Source organism: Clarias gariepinus, chromosome 25 (assembly GCF_024256425.1).
Source record: "Clarias gariepinus isolate MV-2021 ecotype Netherlands chromosome 25, CGAR_prim_01v2, whole genome shotgun sequence".
Taxonomy (NCBI): domain Eukaryota; kingdom Metazoa; phylum Chordata; class Actinopteri; order Siluriformes; family Clariidae; genus Clarias; species Clarias gariepinus.
Genome location: NC_071124.1, coordinates 17,296,755 through 17,317,358, shown reverse-complemented (window position 1 = coordinate 17,317,358; position 20,604 = coordinate 17,296,755). Strand labels below are relative to the sequence as shown.

At 38.3% G+C, this 20,604-nt stretch overlaps 1 protein-coding gene across 2 annotated transcripts in view; it reads right to left on the bottom strand.

Annotated features, from left to right (window-relative positions):
• The window catches only part of LOC128513138 (potassium/sodium hyperpolarization-activated cyclic nucleotide-gated channel 2-like), a 68,274-nt gene that overhangs the window by 27,603 nt on the left and 20,067 nt on the right, over positions 1-20,604 (bottom strand). For both annotated transcript variants that reach the window (XM_053486793.1, XM_053486792.1), the window contains exon 5: positions 7,439-7,657. In XM_053486793.1, the coding sequence (XP_053342768.1) occupies positions 7,439-7,657 (219 nt within the window). The remainder of the gene's footprint in view (positions 1-7,438; positions 7,658-20,604) is intronic.

Below are 20,604 nucleotides of genomic sequence, written 5' to 3'. Positions count from 1 at the left end.
CTGAATGCCAAGGCCACCTCATAGTCCTTTGGGAAGAGCCTGATAAAAGCAAAATGTCCTTAAGCCACTCTGTCAGTCTCACCCTGGAGAATCTGATGCTCTGTGGAGACCTTCATTGAAGTGTGGTCTGCCTTACTTCAAACACATTGCTGATCTACTGCTCATGTCAACTCAGTGTCTGATCTTTTAGCTTTATCTTTTAGCCTACATAGCACACTAGCTCTCCATTTTACGTTGTTTGGGACGCAACCTCAAGACCATTAAGTAGCTGAGGCTATTGTAAAACGGAGTAAGTAGCGACATGAAGAGAAACTTAAGAGATTTACAGGACTGTCCACTACTTCAGTGGTTTATTTTGCTTGCCTTGGCTACAGTACATTTAAGTTTACGTGACTCCTCTTAGATACACTTATTTAATCACCATCTATACCATTTTATCCTGTATGAAGCGTCATAGAAGCCTGAATACATTGGCTAACCTACATGTCTTTGGACTGTAGGAGGAAATCCACCAAGCACAGGGAGAACATGCAAACTCCACGCACACAGATCCCAAGTTGGGAATCGAACCAAGACCCAGAAGGTGCAAGGCGACAGTGCTAACCACTACGCTACTGTGCTGACTCCTCACAGCTACATTCTTCAAAACAACCTTCAGGTGTTTTTCATATGCCCTTAATTACAGTACATATTCAGATTTTTACTCAAGTGCACACTTCATTATATTGATCAACATGAACAATAACGCAGCCAGTCAGGATTTTTAATTGACTCAGCTTCCTCGAGTGATTTGACTGGACTACAGATGTGTTTAAAGTTTCCTTGAGGTTTATAGAACAACAGTGTGGCCCATAGTGACTCATTCAACCAGTACTAGTAAGAGCAATAAATGTCTCAGTGCTGTAACATTGATCACCAAGACAGCTTGAAGACAAGATGGAATAAAAGCTGCTCGAGGCGAGAAAGGAAAAATGGCAGCTGGGCCGTTAGCTTTAAGTACCCTGCCTTGACGTTTAAACTGTTTCTGTTTTTGAACAGCTGAAGACGTACCATAAAAAAACAGCATTTATTCTGGAAAGCTTTACAACCAGTTAGCACGGTCGCTTAGTGGTTAGAACAGCCTTATACTGTGCATGCACGGTCCGGGTTCGATTCCCGCCAGAGGTCTGGTTGCATGGAGTTGGCGTGTTCTTCCCATGCTTGGTGGGTTTCCTCCTACTGTTCAAAGACATGCAGAATAGGCTGAATGAGGGGGGGATGGATTGGAACCCCATCTATGCCCTTAGGACCAAGGTCTGGGATAGGGTCCAGGCTCTACATGACCATGTATACAGAATAAAGGGGTATAGACAATGAGTGAGAGAGATTTACAACCATTGCAGTATTTATCCAACTAAATATTATGACTGAGTGTCAGGATTATGACCGATTGTGGGTTGATTTTATATTTAGTCTAATTTCTGCAATATTCTGGGAAAAGTGACAGCTTCAAGACCGTCCGTCATGGACCCTACAAATGAGTGAGACTAGTGAGAAAATCAGGAAGAGAGCATGTCTCAGAAGAGACAGACACATTTAAAGAGACCTTATGTAGGTACAAAAAAAAATGTGAAGAAGGTGGTGTGTTGGGAGACGCAGATGGATATAGAGAGAGGAGGCAGAAAAAAGAACAGTCGGAAAATTATTAGTAAAAATAAAAGCGATAAACAGCCTGGAGGAAAAAAATCTCTGAAAAACAAGAACTACACTGTTACCATTGGTCCTAAACCCGTGAGAGTTTTTCATGCAAAAGAAAAAAAAATGCATCAAAATACAGAGTTAAGAGATAAATAAATAAATAAAAACGTCCCAACCTGAGGGACTGTGAGTGAGCGACTGACTGTCCACCCACACACTCCTCCCACTGATGTGAGTGTTTGTATACTGGTATGTGTGTACACACAAATGTGTGACTGTTAACAATTTGTTTTCTTAAATATGTCTCACTGCATAATAAGGCTTTTATAATATTTATGTCCATCATGCACTGCTGAATTAGATTACTTTTTTTTTATCAATTAACTTGAAAGGACAATATGTTAGATAGATAGATAGATAGATAGATAGATAGATAGATAGATAGATAGATAGATAGATAGATAGATAGATAGATAGTGAAGGAAAGGAGATGTACAGTACAGTAGTGTGAAAGTGATAGGTACATATCGATAAAAGCTTGAGAAAAAAAGAAAGCAAGAAAGAGAGAGATTATTAGAAAGTGACTTTGTTCTCGACCGAACTGCCAAGTAAAAGACTGATGTCGTATTAATGAAGAGGAAAATCAGATCTACTGATATGAATGAAGAAAAAAAAGAATGCATATAGTTTCATAAATGAAAGCAGTTGCAGACAATCTGGTGAGTCATGCGTGCTAAATAAAACAGGCTCATCATTATACAGCGTGATTAATCTGGGCAGGGGTTTATGTTGGGTGATCAACTCTGGTTGTGTGTTTGTGCTGGGATTAAAACTGTTTTGTGCAACTCATAATGATCAGGAGAGTAAAATGATTTAATATTCATTTTAATATTTGCGCTCACACACACACACGCACACACACACTTGCACACACATTAGGGCTGAACAATTATTCTTCGGTTAATCATAATCACGAGTTGTGATTTCAGTAATTAATTAAACATAATAAGTGTGTAATTATTCAGCTTAGCTTTGACTTGATGGATTCTATACTGAACATCTTTAAAAAGAATAAATACATAATTACATTATTATGTCATTTACACAATAATTTCGTGTAAACATTTTAACATTACAGTACTGCCATATGCTTCCACAAGTAACAAAGTTATACAAGTAATCAGATTATTACACTTTTAACTGTTAATAATTGATTGAATAATTGGATGATTTATATTTAATTGTTAATTGTTTAATTGATGCGATTTAATCAGTGATCATTGGCCAGATTCAGATTGCTGCACTGCCATGGCTGGTGTACTGGGGTGGGTGGTATTACTTTTGCAATTAAAGCAAAGAGCCGCTAAGACTTGTTCCTCATCACTGTACCAACCATGGGGAGATTCCTCCTTAAGAGCTCCTGACCAAGTTCAAATTCTAGGGGCTCAGTTTTATAGCCCCTAGGTGTGTGCAAACATATTTATACACACACACACACACACACACACACACACACACACACACACGCACCTCTGATCTATGTTGATTGTGTGAACTTGTTTGGAAAAATGAAAGCTTACTTGCAGTCTTGTATAAAGTACTTGAAAGCAATACTTGAGTACAAGTACAGTAGCTTACCAGAAAATGACTTTAGTAGAAACTTTCCAAACATTACTTGAGGTCTTAAAGGTCTTAAAGTATCTGATATCTACTGCACTTATGCATCAACAGAATTTTTTTGATAAAAAAATTACTTAAATATTACAAATATAAAAAGTAAACGTATAAAAAAAGTGCGCAGCTATAATTCTGGCTCTGAGTTTCTGCTTAAAAAACAAATTTTGAATAAATTCCAGGAAAAAAAAAATCAGTTAAATCAGTTGCTAAAATCTGCATGTAGTCTAATCTGCGACAGTAACTAGTATACATTTGCCTGGTCATCATGTTAGTCAGATATCTAAACAAGCTTATGAAAAAAAACTAATTAACATTTTCTTTTTTTTTTTATGGTAGTAATTTACCTGACCCGGATGTGCTAATCCAGGTTAGATGGGGAGTTTTTAAATGCCAATAATTTAGTGAATTTCGGCAGGCATGAAAGGCATGGAAACACTAGCAGTTGGTCAAGATGGTGTCACGGTCCCCTCTGAACTTTCTCAACTTTCCCAGTGACAATGAAATAAAAAATATATAATCCAATGAAACAATGAAAATAATTCAACCGTTTAATTATATTTTTGTAAAATCTGGGCCATTTTGGGAAACGTCATAAAATCCTAAGCAAGAACAATATAACTTATGGGGTTTTATTGCTCTTAAATGTCAAAATAAGTCAAAATAGACTCAAACAGTATGACAGAGTTAGGCAAAGAATTTATAAATGACTTTATTGTTTTGAAATCATCACATTGCTGTGGTCTAAGTGGAATAAAACACGATGGAGCTCACTTTAACAGGAAAATCAACAAAATTAGGACTTTATTCCTCAAATACCAAAACATTTTGTTAATTTCATTTCTTTTTTTTTCTTTTTTTATTAAAATTGTTTCATTCAAGTTACAAGTTAGTACTAATAAGCAAGTTAGGTCATGCTGTCATTTGCTGTTGGAATCTACTGTAGATATCAGCATTTCTAGTATGTATGGCTCGAGCGTCAGTTTTGTTGTGGACTGTGGTGGCAGACTGAGTGAAATTGACGGATCGGTTATTTGACAAGGTTGCACATTCAGAAATGTGAATTTTAGTATTCATTTAAATTCTATTTTGTTATAACTTTTTTTTTTTTTGGTTAGTTGATTGACTGACTGATTGATTGTGTAATTGTGTTGCTACAAAAGTTTGCATGGCAACTCTTACTTTAATAAGAAAGTTCATTTATTTGAGCCAAAAACTTAAAAAAAAAATAATCCCCTCAGTATTAAAACTTTCTTTCTTTCTAAGAACTATAGTTACAGTAACAACATGGACATCTCTGTAACTTTTCTCTAATGAAAAATTCAACTGTGTGTTTAGAATCTGTGTCAAAATCTTGACTATAAAATAGCAACTAAAAAGTGCTCCATGATACTGAACAAATCATTTTTGTACAAACCTGCGTTAGTTAAGAACCAGGGAGAGAGGGGGCTATTATTCGCTCCTTCAGAACACGTGGTGCCGCATTTTTTCAAACTACAGTACTGCTAACGCACAGTTAGGGGGCGGCATCAAACACTCAGAGCTAAGTGCTATCTGCGTGAGCTCACAGATGGTCATGACATTGTAGTGTTGCTATGACTGGTGTGTGAGAGAGCACACCCAATCTGCTTCCTAAACTCCTGCTACTGATGGCTTGAGCATCAACCGAGATTCAAATTTGCAATTATTGAATGATAGAGCGATCGTTTCCTGTTGCACCTCCCATGAGCCCATGCATGTACTGTAGGGTTAGTTTTCTGGCACAGAATCAGATGTATTTGAGATCATCTGGGAACAATCAAGCTGAAAATGATTGGATTCTGGTCACTGTTAATCAATCCATGCATCATAAATTCAAACTATTTTGTTCACAAAACAGACAATTGAAAAGTATTCCATTTCCTTCAAATCTTTAAATGTCATGTTTCCATCAGCATTTGCTCATTGCAGCCTCATGATCACCTTTTTGCCTGATTAGACCTGGAACTTGATATGAATTTATTAATTATTGGAGTTGTTGTCACCATCCTCTCAACTCGAACCAGGCTGTACATTCTCCCCTGACCTCTTTTAAACCAGAATACTGGATGTATATTGCACTATTCTCTGTAAACTATTGACTACGGTGACACACCATTGTGTGTGAAAATCACAGAAGATCAGTCATTCTCGGCTTGTCTGGCACTAACCACCACCATGATGTTCTGGTCGAAGTGGCTGAGATCACATTTTCCTCCTCGGTCTGATTCATTATAATTGTGATAATATCATCTGTATGATATTATGTGTTTCTCCGCAGTGACAAGCAAAGCAGGCGTTCCTAACAAAGTGGCCGGTGAGTGTACTGGATATCAACAATGTCACTGTAATCTCAGAAACACTGACACTGACAAATAATAGCTACTACAGTGTATGTTGGTGTGGAGACTCAGAACAGTTGCTGGCAGGAGTTACCTGCCTGAGGCAAAGAAATTCTTCCTCTAACCTCTGTAAAAGCCTTTTGTGGGCCTTTAATGGACCCCCCCAGGGTCAGCGAATTTTTCTTCCAAACAATAAGACAATTTCCTGCTGTGGCAGGAAGTTCCACTCAACTCCAGCAGCCAATCCATCTTCCTCTGGTGTGATTGCAAACGGCTGCAGCTTTCAGTTATTGCCATGGATCATTCCAGTGGAATAGCTTCTCAAAACAACATAATAACTTTTTTTTTTTTTTGAAATAAAATGACATGGCTTAAACAAACCAATTAGATTGTTTCCCTTAATCAGACCTCATAGGATTGAAGTTACTGTAGTGTACCAACCATCCGCAGTACTGTGCCGTACCCTTTTCTTCAAATTTATAGATTAAATGAAAGAAATGAGAACATATGTTTAACTGTGAGAGACTTCAAACAACCTAAAGATACTATTAAACAAATCGGTGGTTTATGTAACAATCTTAGCAGCAACCTCATTCCCCCTCTCGTCTGTTCCAACCACTCAGTAACTCTTATTCTGCACCACCAATATACTAAACACTGGCATCTTCATGTGTCATCATCTGCACCTAGTTCTCACTGGTTCATGCCTTAAGTACCTGCTTGAATGATTCATAGGTCACAGTGTGGCTTAACAAACAAAAAACATTCCTCTAAAACTGCTAAGGGACTGGACTGAACATGAGAGCCAAAAACCTGCCAAGTATAAGAGCCAAAACAGTCCTTCAGCAATCCTGGAGAACTATTCCATAAAACTATTGAAAAATTCAAGAAGGTCTGACTTTTGTAAGTAAAATGTAAATAAATAAGGATCAAGACTTTTGCACAACACTGTAAGTCCCTTTATGAATTGTTTACTAAAGTATTAAAATAAGTGCATGAATTTAAGTCTGTAATCTGCCCTTAATCAGGACCTCTTGAACCATCAGAATTGAGCAATCAGTACATTACATTATGGCATTTGGCAGACGCCCTTATCCAGAAAGACTTACACTTACATCTCATTATACATCTGAGCAGTTGAGGGTTAAGGGCCTTTCTCAAGGGCCCAACAGTGGCAACTTGGTGATGGTAGGGTTTAAGCCCGGGACCTTCCGATCACTTGTCCAGTGTCTTGACCACTGAGTAGCAGTTTAGCTATTAGTTAAAAGTCGATATAGTCTTGTTTGAGAAATATAATTAGACAAAAATATTTTTCATGAAAAAATAATAACAGATACTCAAGCTGATCATTCTATTTGGATGTTTTTCTTACATATCCGTTATCCGCCTAATACCAAAACACAAACGTATGTATTTCCGGGCATTGATTTAATAAGGTCTTTGCATTCGTCCACCTTTTGATTTGTCATCTCATGTTAAAAACCAAGCACTACCACAATACCTGCTTACAAACCTTAAAACCTTCAAAACCTGCATGCAACATTAGCTTCATCTTATCCTTGTTAACTGTGTTTCATAGACACGCCCTGCCATTCCACCTCCATTTCTCAGCGAATATACAGTACAGTGGCATTTGCCATGATTAAAGTACAGCTAAGCAAATATACAACCAATCTCTCCTTCAAAAGGTCATCAGCTTTGATATCCCACATCACTGGCTTTCTTACCTTTTCCTGGTACTGTCGCCGGGAGGAGTCCAGCGATTGGATGAGAGCGGTGGCGTGGCCGATGAAGACGGCGTAGCAGGTGGCTCCTACGATCATGCTGAGCATGGTCAGCCAAATATCAGACAAACTCTCCGGAGCCTGACGGCCATAACCTATACAGAGCATATGACTCATGGCCTTAAACACGGCAAAGGAGTACAGCTCACTCCAAGTGTCATTCTGCAGAGAGAGCGAGAGAGAGAGAGAGTTAATAGCATTTAGTCACAGCCCATGCAACTGTCCTAATGACGAGTGATAATGATAACTCTTCTAAAGAGAATGAACAGTGAAGCTGAGAGTGAGTTTTCTCAACTGAGAGTTTTGTCTCCAGCGGACTGTCTCAAATAAGCCACCATTAACCTTTAAAGTTACCCTATATTTTACAAAAAGCGCTGTGGATGATTTCATTATTTCAGGAGAATGCACCTGAATGCACAGACTAAATGAAACGCTGTCACGTTGTTTGGAACAAGAAAAGAAAGCTGAATGTGTTCCTGTAAAAATGTGAGTTGATCATGTGACAGTCAAGTAAGTTTTCTTTTTAGCTACTTGCAATATCATTCCCTTCCTTAAGCCACTTTTATGATTTAACATTATGCTAACACTTTATTTGAAACGAACCTGCATATGGGATTATGACACATTCATAACCATGATGTTACAATGTTAGATGATAGATGATGTTAGAAGGCGTTTGTGAAAACTCATCATGTGATGTTATAGGTTTTATAAAAGGCTTATGCCAACCTTATGAATGATTCTGATCCCTTTAAACTAAAGTGATAAAACAATCACTCGTCATCTATACCGCTTTATTCTGTATACAGGGTCACGGGGCCTGGAGCTTATCCCAGGTGACTGTGAAGCGGCACGAGGCGAGGAACACCCTGGATAAGGTGCCAACCATTTACACACTAAGGGCAAATTGGGAATGACAATTAGCCTAATCTGCATGTCTTTTGGAGAAATCCAGAGTACATGGAGGAAACCCACCAAGCATGCAAACTTCATGCAAACAGACCCGTGGGAATCGAACCTAGAAACTGGAGATGCAAGGCGACAGTGCTAACCACTGAGCCACTGTGCCACCAGTGATGAAACGTTTTCTCTTTATCATGTCATCTGTTCTGAACCCGCTGATATCAAGTTATCTGATGAATTTTTTTAGGGTGTGAGATTTTGGACTGTGACAGCAAAAATCATACAATGTAAAGCATTTATGTTCACATCCATGTAATAACTCTTCTGCACAGCAAATGTGAAACCTGCATTCACAAATGCATTTAGCAATCCACATATCAGTGTAAGGTAATTCACAAATGTATTTCTTGACCCACATATAAATGTCATACATGAATTCACATGATGCGAAAGTATGATTGAAAGTAGAGCATATTTTGGAACATTAACATCCTCGGGCCTCAGGTTGCTGTAGTACACATGTAAGTCCCATAAAAGGTCTGATAAGCCCATTACAGCTGTGCATAACCACACATACTCATGGCATGTACACATGCGTGCTGTGCCGAAGTAATGCTCTGTAGTCACATTCAATCATACTCTCGTTTATGTGATTGCCTGAAGTTGTCGCCAGAAATTAAGTATGATAGCCAAAAAAGAACGCCCTTATCAGGGAAGTCTTATAAATACACAGAAATGCAGGGATGTTCATGAAAAGTCGTATGGTTTGTGAAGGCAAATTCGTGATAGATAGATAGATAGATAGATAGATAGATAGATAGATAGATAGATGGATAGATAGATAGATAGATAGATAGATAGATAGATAGATAGATAGATAGATAGATAGATAGATATTTAGTTAATTCTTTAGCTATGTTGTGTTAAACTGCAAACAATTCATAAAAAAATCCAAAAATTTAAATAAAACCCTGTGATGGATTGACACCGCATCCATGGTGTACCCCACCTCGTGCCCTAAGTCTCCCAAAATAGGCTCAAGGCCCCTCTGATTTTGTAGACAGGATAAGCAGTATAGAAGAATGAATGAATGAATGAATGAATGAATGAATGTATGTATGAACGAATGAATGAAAATTAAACCAGTCACTATAAGGTTTGTGCATTGTATGGTTGAATACAAAGGACAATCATTTCAGTCTTTTCCTGTTTACTCATAATAGAGGCCTAATGGCACTAGGAACCTCTCTCTCTCTCTCTCTCTCTCTCTCTCTCTCTCTCTTTCTCTCTCTCTCTCTCTCTCACCTGCCACCTGGTTTTCTTATCAGTACCAGATCCTGACACATCCCTACCGCTGTGTCTCCTCTCACCCTCCAGGCCCACCTGATTCATCCTGACGCTTCACTTCAGCTTGGAGCTTCTGCACTTGTGCCTCATTTTCATCTCCTGTCCATGTATAAATATTGTATGTATTGTATTTATAAACCCCTCCCCCTACAGAAAAAAAAGCAAAAGAAAAGCCAACTCTCTCATTGCTTAAGTCGATAATCCTTCCTGGATCTTGTAGATTTGGATTAAGGAACTGCTGCTGCAATCATAAGGACTGTGCCGTGCTCATCCTAAGACATTATATACTGTACTCATACTGTGACCACAACACAATTAGTACTGTATGAGGCGCCGGCAGGGTTATCTTTCATCGTATACACAAGAACCGCATTTACTAAAAGAATAAGTGAGCAAGCGAGCAAGATCAGGAAAGATTGATTCCCCTTGTTTATTTATTTATTTATTTATTTTTGCACTTAACAGAGGAAACACCTCTAAACTCCAATTACCTACTGCATGCATTTCTAAAGGCCAGACTCTGTGCAGCTTTTGCTCTAAGCTGAATCTTCACTGCGCACATCAGGTCGCCTCTATTTTCAAAAGCATGAACAATTATCAGTTGTTTTCTTTTGCTTATTTCTATGCTACTTATTTGCCTGCTAGATTTTTTTCTTTTTTTTTTATATTTAGCAGACGCCCTAATCCAGAGTGAGTTACAATTATATCTGATCATACTGTATCAAGGGCCTTGATCAAAGGTCCAATGGGGCAACATGGTGGTGCTGGGGTTTGAACCTGGGACCTTCTGGACCTTAGTCGAATGCCCTTACCACTGGGCTACCCCTGGCCACTGGGCTACCCCTGGTCATGTACAGCTGCTTTGTTACGCCATTGTTTGTTAAAAGACTACGTATATAATAAATACACTAATCACCCATAGCATTATGACCACCTGACTAATATTGAGTAGGTTCCCCCTATGTGAACAGCAATGTACTGTTCTAACACCTTTCTATCACAACCAACATTAACCTTTTCATGAATTTGTGCTTCTATTGGATCGGATTACACGTGCCAGCCTTCGCGATATTAAGGTATCGCTGCAGCTACAAGAAAAAAGTAGTGTGTTGGAAAAGCTCCAATGCACTATTTTAAGTATTTAATTTGCCCTTTTTGAAACTATTCTATGGCAACCCTGCAGCGATTTAATTGCCAAATCAAGATTAATTGCTGTGCTGCCTAAATGAGCGTTGATGACATTAGCGTGAGTTTTGTGTGCGTTCAGCAAGTCTTGAAAAAGTTTCAGGGCTTTAAGTGAAATTTACCAGGAAGCTTCAGAGAGCACTCAGGGAGAGACGTGAAATGGGAACTGACGTGAAAAAGAAAAGAGCACCTAAAGTCATTAGGGTGAGTGGAAGTGAACTGGATGAGGATTAAAGAGCTTGAAGAGTTCGAGAGGAGGATGACGAGAAAGAGAGTGAGTGATGCAGGGAGGAGGGGACGAGGAGAGCACATGAAGGAGAAAAGGCCTGAGAGGAGCACAGGTATGAAAGCAGTGGATTGAATGAGTTTGAATAATAGATGCAAAGTGAGCACTTAGTCCTGAAAATAGAAATTTCAGAGAGTGTATAGCTACACATATGCAAACACACACACACACGCACACAAACCAGACGGCTTCCTGTTCACGCATGGGCATGGGAAGGCCAAGCAGGCGTGTGTGCCCAGGAGCCGATAAGCTCCACAAACATCATCTAGCTTCACCACACACACACACACACACACACACACACACACACAGCACAGCAGTCCTCCCCTATGCATCCTCTGTTCACCTCCACTTATCTGGACACCCAGTGCTCTGTCTGCCTTTGGCTCATGTCACCAAGATTCACTTTAAAGCACCCGATGAGCCATAATATATGGATTTAATCCCAGAATAGACAGCAAGACAAACCTCTCCGAAAACAGCTTCATTTCAGCTCATCTCAAACACAAACACGACTCAACGTGTCCTCACATTCCTGTTGTACCCGCGTGTTCTTTTAATGCTGTTTATTTACCTTTGTGTGTGTGTGTGTAAGTGTGTACAACATGACAACACTAGTTGTAATCAAACATGTAATTATTCACCCGAGCATCTCAAAAGGAGCAAAGTGTGAAGCAGGTGAGGCTGGATATTAAAATCAATGTCACTTTACTTTTTTTTGTGTAAAGATGGTTTAATAAGGGGTTATGGGATTTCCTGTGGACAATTTACAAAACAAAACAAAACTGAAAGACATCTGGTAACAGTCCAGGATCTGTTTTTAGGAACAGTTTCTTTTTAAATGTCTGTTTCACAGATTTATCTAGAAACTACAAAGGCCATGAACATTGATAACAATTTTTTTTTTTACAAAAAACGATTTTTACAGATTCATGACTTTAGATAATAATTTTTTTGTACAATAATGTCATGTCTAGAAACAAAGATTTTACAATAAAAGTTATAACTACTGTATAGACAACTATTTTCACAAAATATCATGTAGACAAAGTTCGTATAGGAAATTGTCATGACCGAAGACAACTATTTTTTACAAAAAGTTCATGTCCATAGACAAAGATTCTACAAAAATTTAATGATTTTAGACAATAATTAAAAAAAAATTGCCTGTAGACAACGTTGCTAAAAAGGTTCCATGACTATAGACAACTATATATTTTTTTTACAAATATGTTATGTCTATACGCAAAGTTTCTACAATAAAGGCCATAGCTATAGACAACCACAAAATATCATGTAGACAAAGTTTGTACAAGAAATTGTCATGACTAGAGACAACTATTTTTACAAAAATATTATGTCTATAGACAAAGTTTCTGTAGTTTCATGTTACAGACAGCTTTTTTTTTCGAATTTCATGTCTGTAGATAAAGTTTTTACAGATTCATGACTATAGATAATTATTCTCTTGTACAATAATGTCATGTCTAGAAATAAAGATTCTACAATAAAGCCTATAGATACTGTATAGACAACTATTTTCACAAAATATCATGTCGGCAAAGTTTGTACAAGAAATTGTCATGACCGAAGACAACTATTTTTACATAAACTTTATGATTTTATACAACAATTAAAAAAAATATATCATATCTCTAGACAAGGTTTCTACAAAGATTCCATGACTATAGAATTTTTTTTTTTTTACGAGAACGTGATGTCTTGATGCAAAGTTTTAACAATAAAGGCCATAAAAATAAACTATTTTTACAAAATATTATGTAGACAAAGTTTGTACAAGAAATTCTCCAGGCTGGAAACAACAATTTTTACAAAAATGTCATGTCCATAGACAAAGTTTCTATAAAAGTTTTATGACTATAGACAACTATTTTTTACAAAAATGTCATGTCTATAGACTTTGTTTCTACAGAGATCTGATGGCTATAGACAGTATTTTTACAAAAATAGCAGTCGATAGACAAAGTTTTTACGAAAATGTCATGCGCAGAAAACAATTTTACAAAAATGTTGTCTCTAAAACCTCATGTCTACAGACAACATTTTCACAGAAATATCATTTCTATAAACAAAGAGTCTATGAGAAATGTCATGTCTGTAAACAAATATTTTTGTCTATAGATTTTTCATAAAACTTTATTTGTTTGTATTTATTTATTTGTGTATTTGTTACACTTTTTAAAAGAAAATGTCACATCTATAGACCAATTTTTTTCTTTTAATTAAATTTAATGTCTATAGATAAATACATTTCTCAGCTCTTTACTAATCTATTTATATTAGAATTAATTCTGGCTCCATTGGTGTAGATTAATCTACTATAACAGCAGCTCTGAGGGCATATAACTGTAAATATTCTAACAACTTACAGTTATTTTAATAATTTAATACAGTAGTAACACTTAATTAACACAGTAATTGTATGACTTAATGATAAATAAATTCTATTAGGGACTGTTTCTTTATGTAATAAGAAACAGTAAATGGAACATTTATAGAAGGAGTCTCCAGTGTCAGCACTTTGTAACAGTTCCTTTTGGGGTTTCTAATGGAATAGTCCACAGTGCTAGGTTACTATTATTATTATTAGGTCTTCTCATTTCCTCTGAGATCCTGATAGCAGGGCATGTTCATATCATGGGAAACGGGTGGATAAACTCACGAGTACAAAATGTGCTTGGATTATTGTGGAGCTTCAACACTGATCAACAGTCACTACTACGGATGTCATCAATGAAGCTGTTCAGTCAGGATTTGGCATGTTTACAGATCTGTAGTGACTATAAATATGGAATATGTCGAAATGTTGAAAACATTCAAATGTCGAACTGAATAGTATGAAAATCCCATGTGGTGAAACGGAAAAATATTCATCCTATCGTCAAGACATCATGAGCTTAGCTCTGAATGATGCTGCAGACATCTGTGCAAAGGACCCAGGAGGCCAAAGCTGTCTGTGCTGTCAGAATGGGAGGGATGACATACTGTCTCTCCACTGTCAATCACATTATGCAGAAGAGGATTGATTCAGCTTGGCCTATAATGAAGCACTTTGAAATAAAGAAAGCACTTAAAGGAAGCATGTGTTGGCCTCCACTAACATCAGTTGCCGTATACAAGATAATTGGGAAACATTGTCAGGTGACTGTAATGAAGAAGAAAAATTTCATGAGATGTACTTCATACAGACTTTAGCTGCATGTTCACCGATCACATATTGCGTATGTTCACCGATTGCGTATATTATCCTTGTGTCAGCTATGTATGGCCCCTTAGGGCATGACTCCACTCATGGTTGTGTTTGGTGATGGGACCTCTACAGTGGACTTGTCTGCCCTGCACATTCCATAGATGCTCAATCGGATTGGGATCTGGGGAGTTTAGAGACCGGGTTGGCAGTCTTTGTCATCCCGTTGTTTACTTGGTGTTCTTTCATTCATGGCCAGCATTTTTAATCAATATGTGTTGCATTGACTTTTCTGTAGGATCTGACCAGACAGGCTAGCCTTTGCTCTCTGCAGGCATGGGTGAGCATTTGGTGCCCATCAACACATGCACATTTACTGGTACACTGGTATAATTGATAATCAGTGATAATGTGTTGATGTTAAATTACAGTATGTCACCTTACGATTGGTGTATACCACAGCACTGCCTTATTCTTGAATTCTGATTGATCAGAAAATGGTTAATAACATTTTATAGCGACAGCTCCAACATGGTGAGATATTTTCAAGAATATCAATGTGCAGATACCTGCACATAATTGCTTCTTTATGAACAATTTACACCAAGCCTTGTATGGTGAACCCTCAACAACCAACTGAAAATCTTTAATCATTAATATGCTAATGCAGTATTGGAAGGTCACTCCAGTGTCAGAGTCTGTCTTTGAGTGTTAATACCATTTCACCATCAGTGCATTATTTTTTATCCTTTTGAACCATCCAGAGGCGTCTCTACGTATGACTGAAAGCATATACTAATCTTTTCGAGTGTTTATCTTAATTATTTAATGAATTACAGTGCATCGCCGTAACCGCTATATCCTTAAATGGATAAAATCTGAAGCTAAAGAACACGACTGCAGCTGTGAGACAGCTGTCGCTTAAACACAGTGTCTCTACAGCACAATGTGTTTCACAAGGTCTGGGGCAAACTGTGACATATTGTTCGGGATTTCAAACACATCCCATTAAATACTGCAGACCGGCACAGCAGCCACAGTAGTGTGCAATTGGAAAAATACTCCAAAATAAAGGGTGGAATATGATCCTATTTTCGACTTGACCTCTCATGGGTTTATGTAACACACAGATTGTTGCTACTGGTTGTTAACTGAATAATCCGACAAATGAAGGAAGACAGCAAAATATACACAAAATTAGTGCTTGTGTGAAGCCTTAGCTACTTTGCATTTCAATTATTTACCCCGAAGCAGCACCATACATATCGCCCCTGACTCGGATTTCTAACAGATGTTCCGTATGCAACACTTCGAGATGGCTGCTGGTACACAAGGGATCCTGATTATTCAGGTATACAGTAGCAGCAGCACCTCAATAGACATCTGTACATTTATTAACACCGAATAGAAAAGTGTGTTGTTTGGAAATCATTTCAGATAGAGGTCAAAGATAGACAAGAAAGATTAGTAGTAGTAGTAATAGTAGAAGGTGTGGTAGCAGTATTGATTTTCGGCACTAACAGTATCTGTGTTATGTACAGTTTGCACATGTAATACACACCCTAAATAGGCACTCTTACATTAAAGCAGAATTCTTTATGTCAGCTTACTCTATACGAACGTTACTGGATTTATTTAATGACAGCACTGTAATATACTGTATATGTAAATTCTATTCAAATTAACTAAGGAATAAAACACATGTTGTGAAAGGAAAATAATCAAGGAGGTGTTGGTGTGATGTTACTGTTACAACCCCATTGTTGATTTATTTTCCAAAACAGCATGTGATAAAGGAGGAAGTGGTGGCTATAAAAGGTTAAGGCTCTGGGGCGCTGGTTGGAGGGTCGGTGGTTCAGAGCCCTTAACCGAAGCCCATATAAGCACCACAAGTGATGATAAAGTAAATAATGGCAAAATGGTTTACTCCATTACAACTTTTTAACAGGATTAAGATTTAATTATTTGTCACATGCACAGGGATATTTTTTTTTTTTTCCGCAAATCCCATTTAGGAAGCTGGAGACAAAGCGCAGGGGGTCAGCCAGGATACAGCGCCCTTGGAGCAGATAGGGTTAAGGTGCCATGCTCAATGGCTTAACAGTGGCAACTTGTGTGTTAAAGCTGGGGCTTAAACACACAAACTTCCAGTCAGTATTCTAGAGATTTAATCATTTGTTAGTAGAGAAATGATCAACGGTGGATCATTGGTAGGGTTCTCACCTACGATGTAGAAGGCCTGGGTTCAATTCCTAGGCACTGCCCAAACAAGCCACTAGGTTAAAGACATCCTTAGTCCTAAGCCTGGATATAAATGGAGGGTGTGCGTAAAACCACAGACAGTATAAGAACTGGACAAACCATTCATGATGTCACCTATACATGTTCGCAATCTCGGCAAGAGCTGACTCTAATTTATCAATGGGCAAATGCGAGGAATGAACAGAGGCTGGCTACAGAAGCTAGTTAGCTTAGCTAAACTGGTATGGTTGCTAATGCTAATTTATATGCTAACTTTACTTTGCATTTGACTACCCTACCCATTCATACCCTACACGTCATCCAATGTCAAGTCCTTTATTTCTTGTGGTAATTTCAGTTAGCTGGTTGGTTACACAGAGCAGACAGCCTACCTGCAATGCAGCTGTCACTCAAAATGGCCACACCCCTAATTTTGCATAATTTTATGGCTTATGTAAATCTAATTAATGAATTACATACAATTAAACCCTCACACAGTTGTCATGAATGGGAAATTTAGTCATGGAGAGCAAAAAAATAAAAAATAAAATGTACAGCCAGCTCTTGGAGGTTATCCCTTGTGTAAAACCTGTGGAAAGTTGAAATGTGCTGAACGGATGTTCTGTGGTGGCAACCACTTAATGGGAGCAGCAGAAAGAACAACACCATAAACAACATTTAATCTAAAGCTCCATACTGGGTACATGAAGAAATAAAATGCTGTTATTGGGAAATAATCAACATCATTGTGGTGTTACTAATGTAAAGTTGCATATATTCCTGAATGGCACCTTTAAAGTGATGTTTGGGATGGACAGTACAGATCCAGATTCAGTCAAGTTCTGATTCAGAATGGGTCTTGATTAAGGAGGTGACTAAGATAAGGACAATCTTCCTCTAAGACACCTGCAATGTTTCCAGCTGTTTCTCACTCAGAGGAAAGAGGTATCTGTTCTTTTCCACAAACCTGAGTCACTGTGCACGACAGGGGAGAGGGGAATGCCATCCCTCCTACCCAGACCCAGCCGTTCCTCCTTAGCTCCAGGCTACAGATGGGTATGGCATTATCTGGACTTTGAATGTTAAAGTGAAGCATTTTTGAGTTGTAAGTCTTCGATATCATTTTTGGCAAAAAAAAGGTAACAAATCTTCTCAAAAGGGCCCAATTCCACATAGAATTTCTAATTGGATCCTGCATGTGTGTGTGTGTGTATGTGACAGATTGGCTTCCCACTGTTAGAAGCTGCGAGGACGTCTAACAGGTCCCGGCATCCTAATGCGGTACAGAACCAAAGACAGATGTCCTGCCTGTGTGTGTGTATACAACAATGTAACAAATTATCAACATAATCAGCATATGAAGAACTCTAAAGGAACCTGATAGAGCCTCTTCAAAAATCGTTCGCTCCGAGTAACCTTTTCTCTCCGACCTGTCTTTTACCGTCTCTCTGAACTTTCCCTCTGATGTGTTTTTCCCCCCGAAACCCTTGCTGTCTGATCTCCCGAGGATTAATTTCATGACATTATATGCGACTGCTCCATGGACCTGATATTACAAAGAACTTACGGGAATTTCAATGAGGAAGAGCAAGACAGGGGAAATTTAAATGAACTGATAAGAAAAGCATATTATGGTTAATCCTGCTAATAGTCTTGACTGTAACCAGATTTTTTTTTTAATCACAATGAGGACTCATGTGTGTGTGTGTGTGTGTGTGTGTGTGTGTGTGTGTGTGGGCGTGTGCATCTGAGAGTGTGAAGGAGTTTACATTTGCACGTGTAATGGTATTTTAGAGCAAGATAAAGTCAAGACTTTGATCAAATAAACCCTACTGTACATGCCTTCAGTTCATTTTTCATTTTTTGTCTTTGATGCTTAAATAGGAATTCACGTTAGAAGGTTTTTGTGAGACTAAATCTCAAATATACTTCATGTAGTGTGAACACCTTAAAGGTCACTCCTCAGAGCCAAAGGGAAATTTGACACATTTTCAAATTTGATCCCAAACTACTGTACTACAGTCAGGATATATTTAAAAAATTTATAATATGATACTGTCAGGATGTTCGTCAGAGCTCGGTATCGCCTGTAGCTTTTTGGAAGACATCAAAGCTGTAAAAAATTGCTGATGTTCAAAAGTTTTTTATTCATATGTCTTAAAAAGAAACCTTAAAAAGAAACCTTGATAAGAAACCTTGCAGAAGTTCAGAACTTATTCACAGATGGCTCAGTACCAATGCTGATTGGTCAATGTGGACCAGTTAGTAAAGGGTTGTTTATGAACGATTCGTTCCTTTTGAATGAGTCTTTAACATGAGAAGTGTCAGAGAGTGATTCGTTCATTTTCTACTGGATGCACATGCAAAATCCATAGGTTATATACAGGAAACAAAAACAAGTAGTTACCTCTCGAGTCTTCTAGTCCGAGTCATTCTATCTTTTGTCACGTGACTCCCATAGCCGCTATGCTGTGCAACAGTTTTAAAAGAACGACTCGGACCAGAAGACTCGTGAGAAGAACCGCTCAATTTTGTTTCATGTGTCTGGAAGCTAGTCACTAAAATGATCCAAATTTCCCATCATTAGGGCCAATCACAGTTGTTGCGGTCTGCGTTGCTACGACGTGTTGTCACGTTTCTGAGGAGGTGCACATCAGGCTACGCCATAGGGTACGCTGTAGTGTACGTGACTACACAAGACCTATGGCCGGGGTACTCAATAGATGGACTCGGTGCACATCCGAACCCAAATACGGTTAAATCTGGACCGACGCCAAAACAAACATTGGGATTATGATTAAATTATGCTAATTTAATTATAATCCCAATGAGTTCTCAATGAAGTGCACAACTGTGATTCCGCGGGATATATCTTTGAGGCTTTTACTCGGTTTGGCTGCTTCATCTATGTCTAGCCAGATTTATATACTGTAGCAGTCATCAAAAATGGTCACCTTCTGGACAAAGACGGTTACTGCAGCAGGTGTTCCTCTCCTGCAGAAGATGGCCCTTCAAATTCTCACAATGTTTCCCTCAACGTACTGCTGTAAATCTGCCTTTTAAACTATAAACAAGGTGAAAAACACATACCGCAGCACCCTCACCAATGAACATTTACGTCAGTGCCTCGGCCTGGACCTCACACCTTTTATGCCCAAGTTCAAACAACTCACAACAAAATGTTGCTGTCCAAATGACGTACCCTAGAGACGGTGTACAGACAGTGTATCCTTAATGCATTTTAATGTATGTACAGAATAACGAGTATTGTCTGCAAATTTAGGACAAACGAGTGTTACATTGGTGAGTCTTATCTTAAACCTTTGTTTTTTGCTTCCAACAAAAAAACCTCAATGATACATTTTTTAATTAGGACAGAATTGTAAAAGCAGCTACAGTACTACATTATGGGACGAAAATGAATTCAAGCAATTTTATAAGGCGCTCATGGACATAAATTCAGATCATAGAGAGAGGGAGGGAAATAAACAGCAATACCCATTATTATTAAAACAGGAACTTTTTAAATGAAGGTAAATTAAAGAGGTGTGTGTGTGTGTGTGTGTGTCTGTGTTTGTGTGTTTAGTGTCTCACACACACTAAACAGGTTCTTTCATGTGTGTTAAAAGGAGGAACAAAAAGAGCAGCTGCTCTGGCACGTCCCAGGTCTCCCACACACACACACACACACACACACACACACACCCTTTTATCTCACTGTCATCACCTTGCCTCGATTCACCCCCGAACACAAAACCGAGGTGCATCACACCTCACACGATTCTCCCTTCTTCATCTTTCTGCTCATCATCATGATAAAGGTTGAAAACGTCTCTCCTGAATTCTTCACTCAGCAAACCGTTCCACAAGCAAGCCTCTGCGTCTCTTCTTTCTCATTTTGAAGACCTATAGCGTCTGCCTAATGATTCGATCGGACTG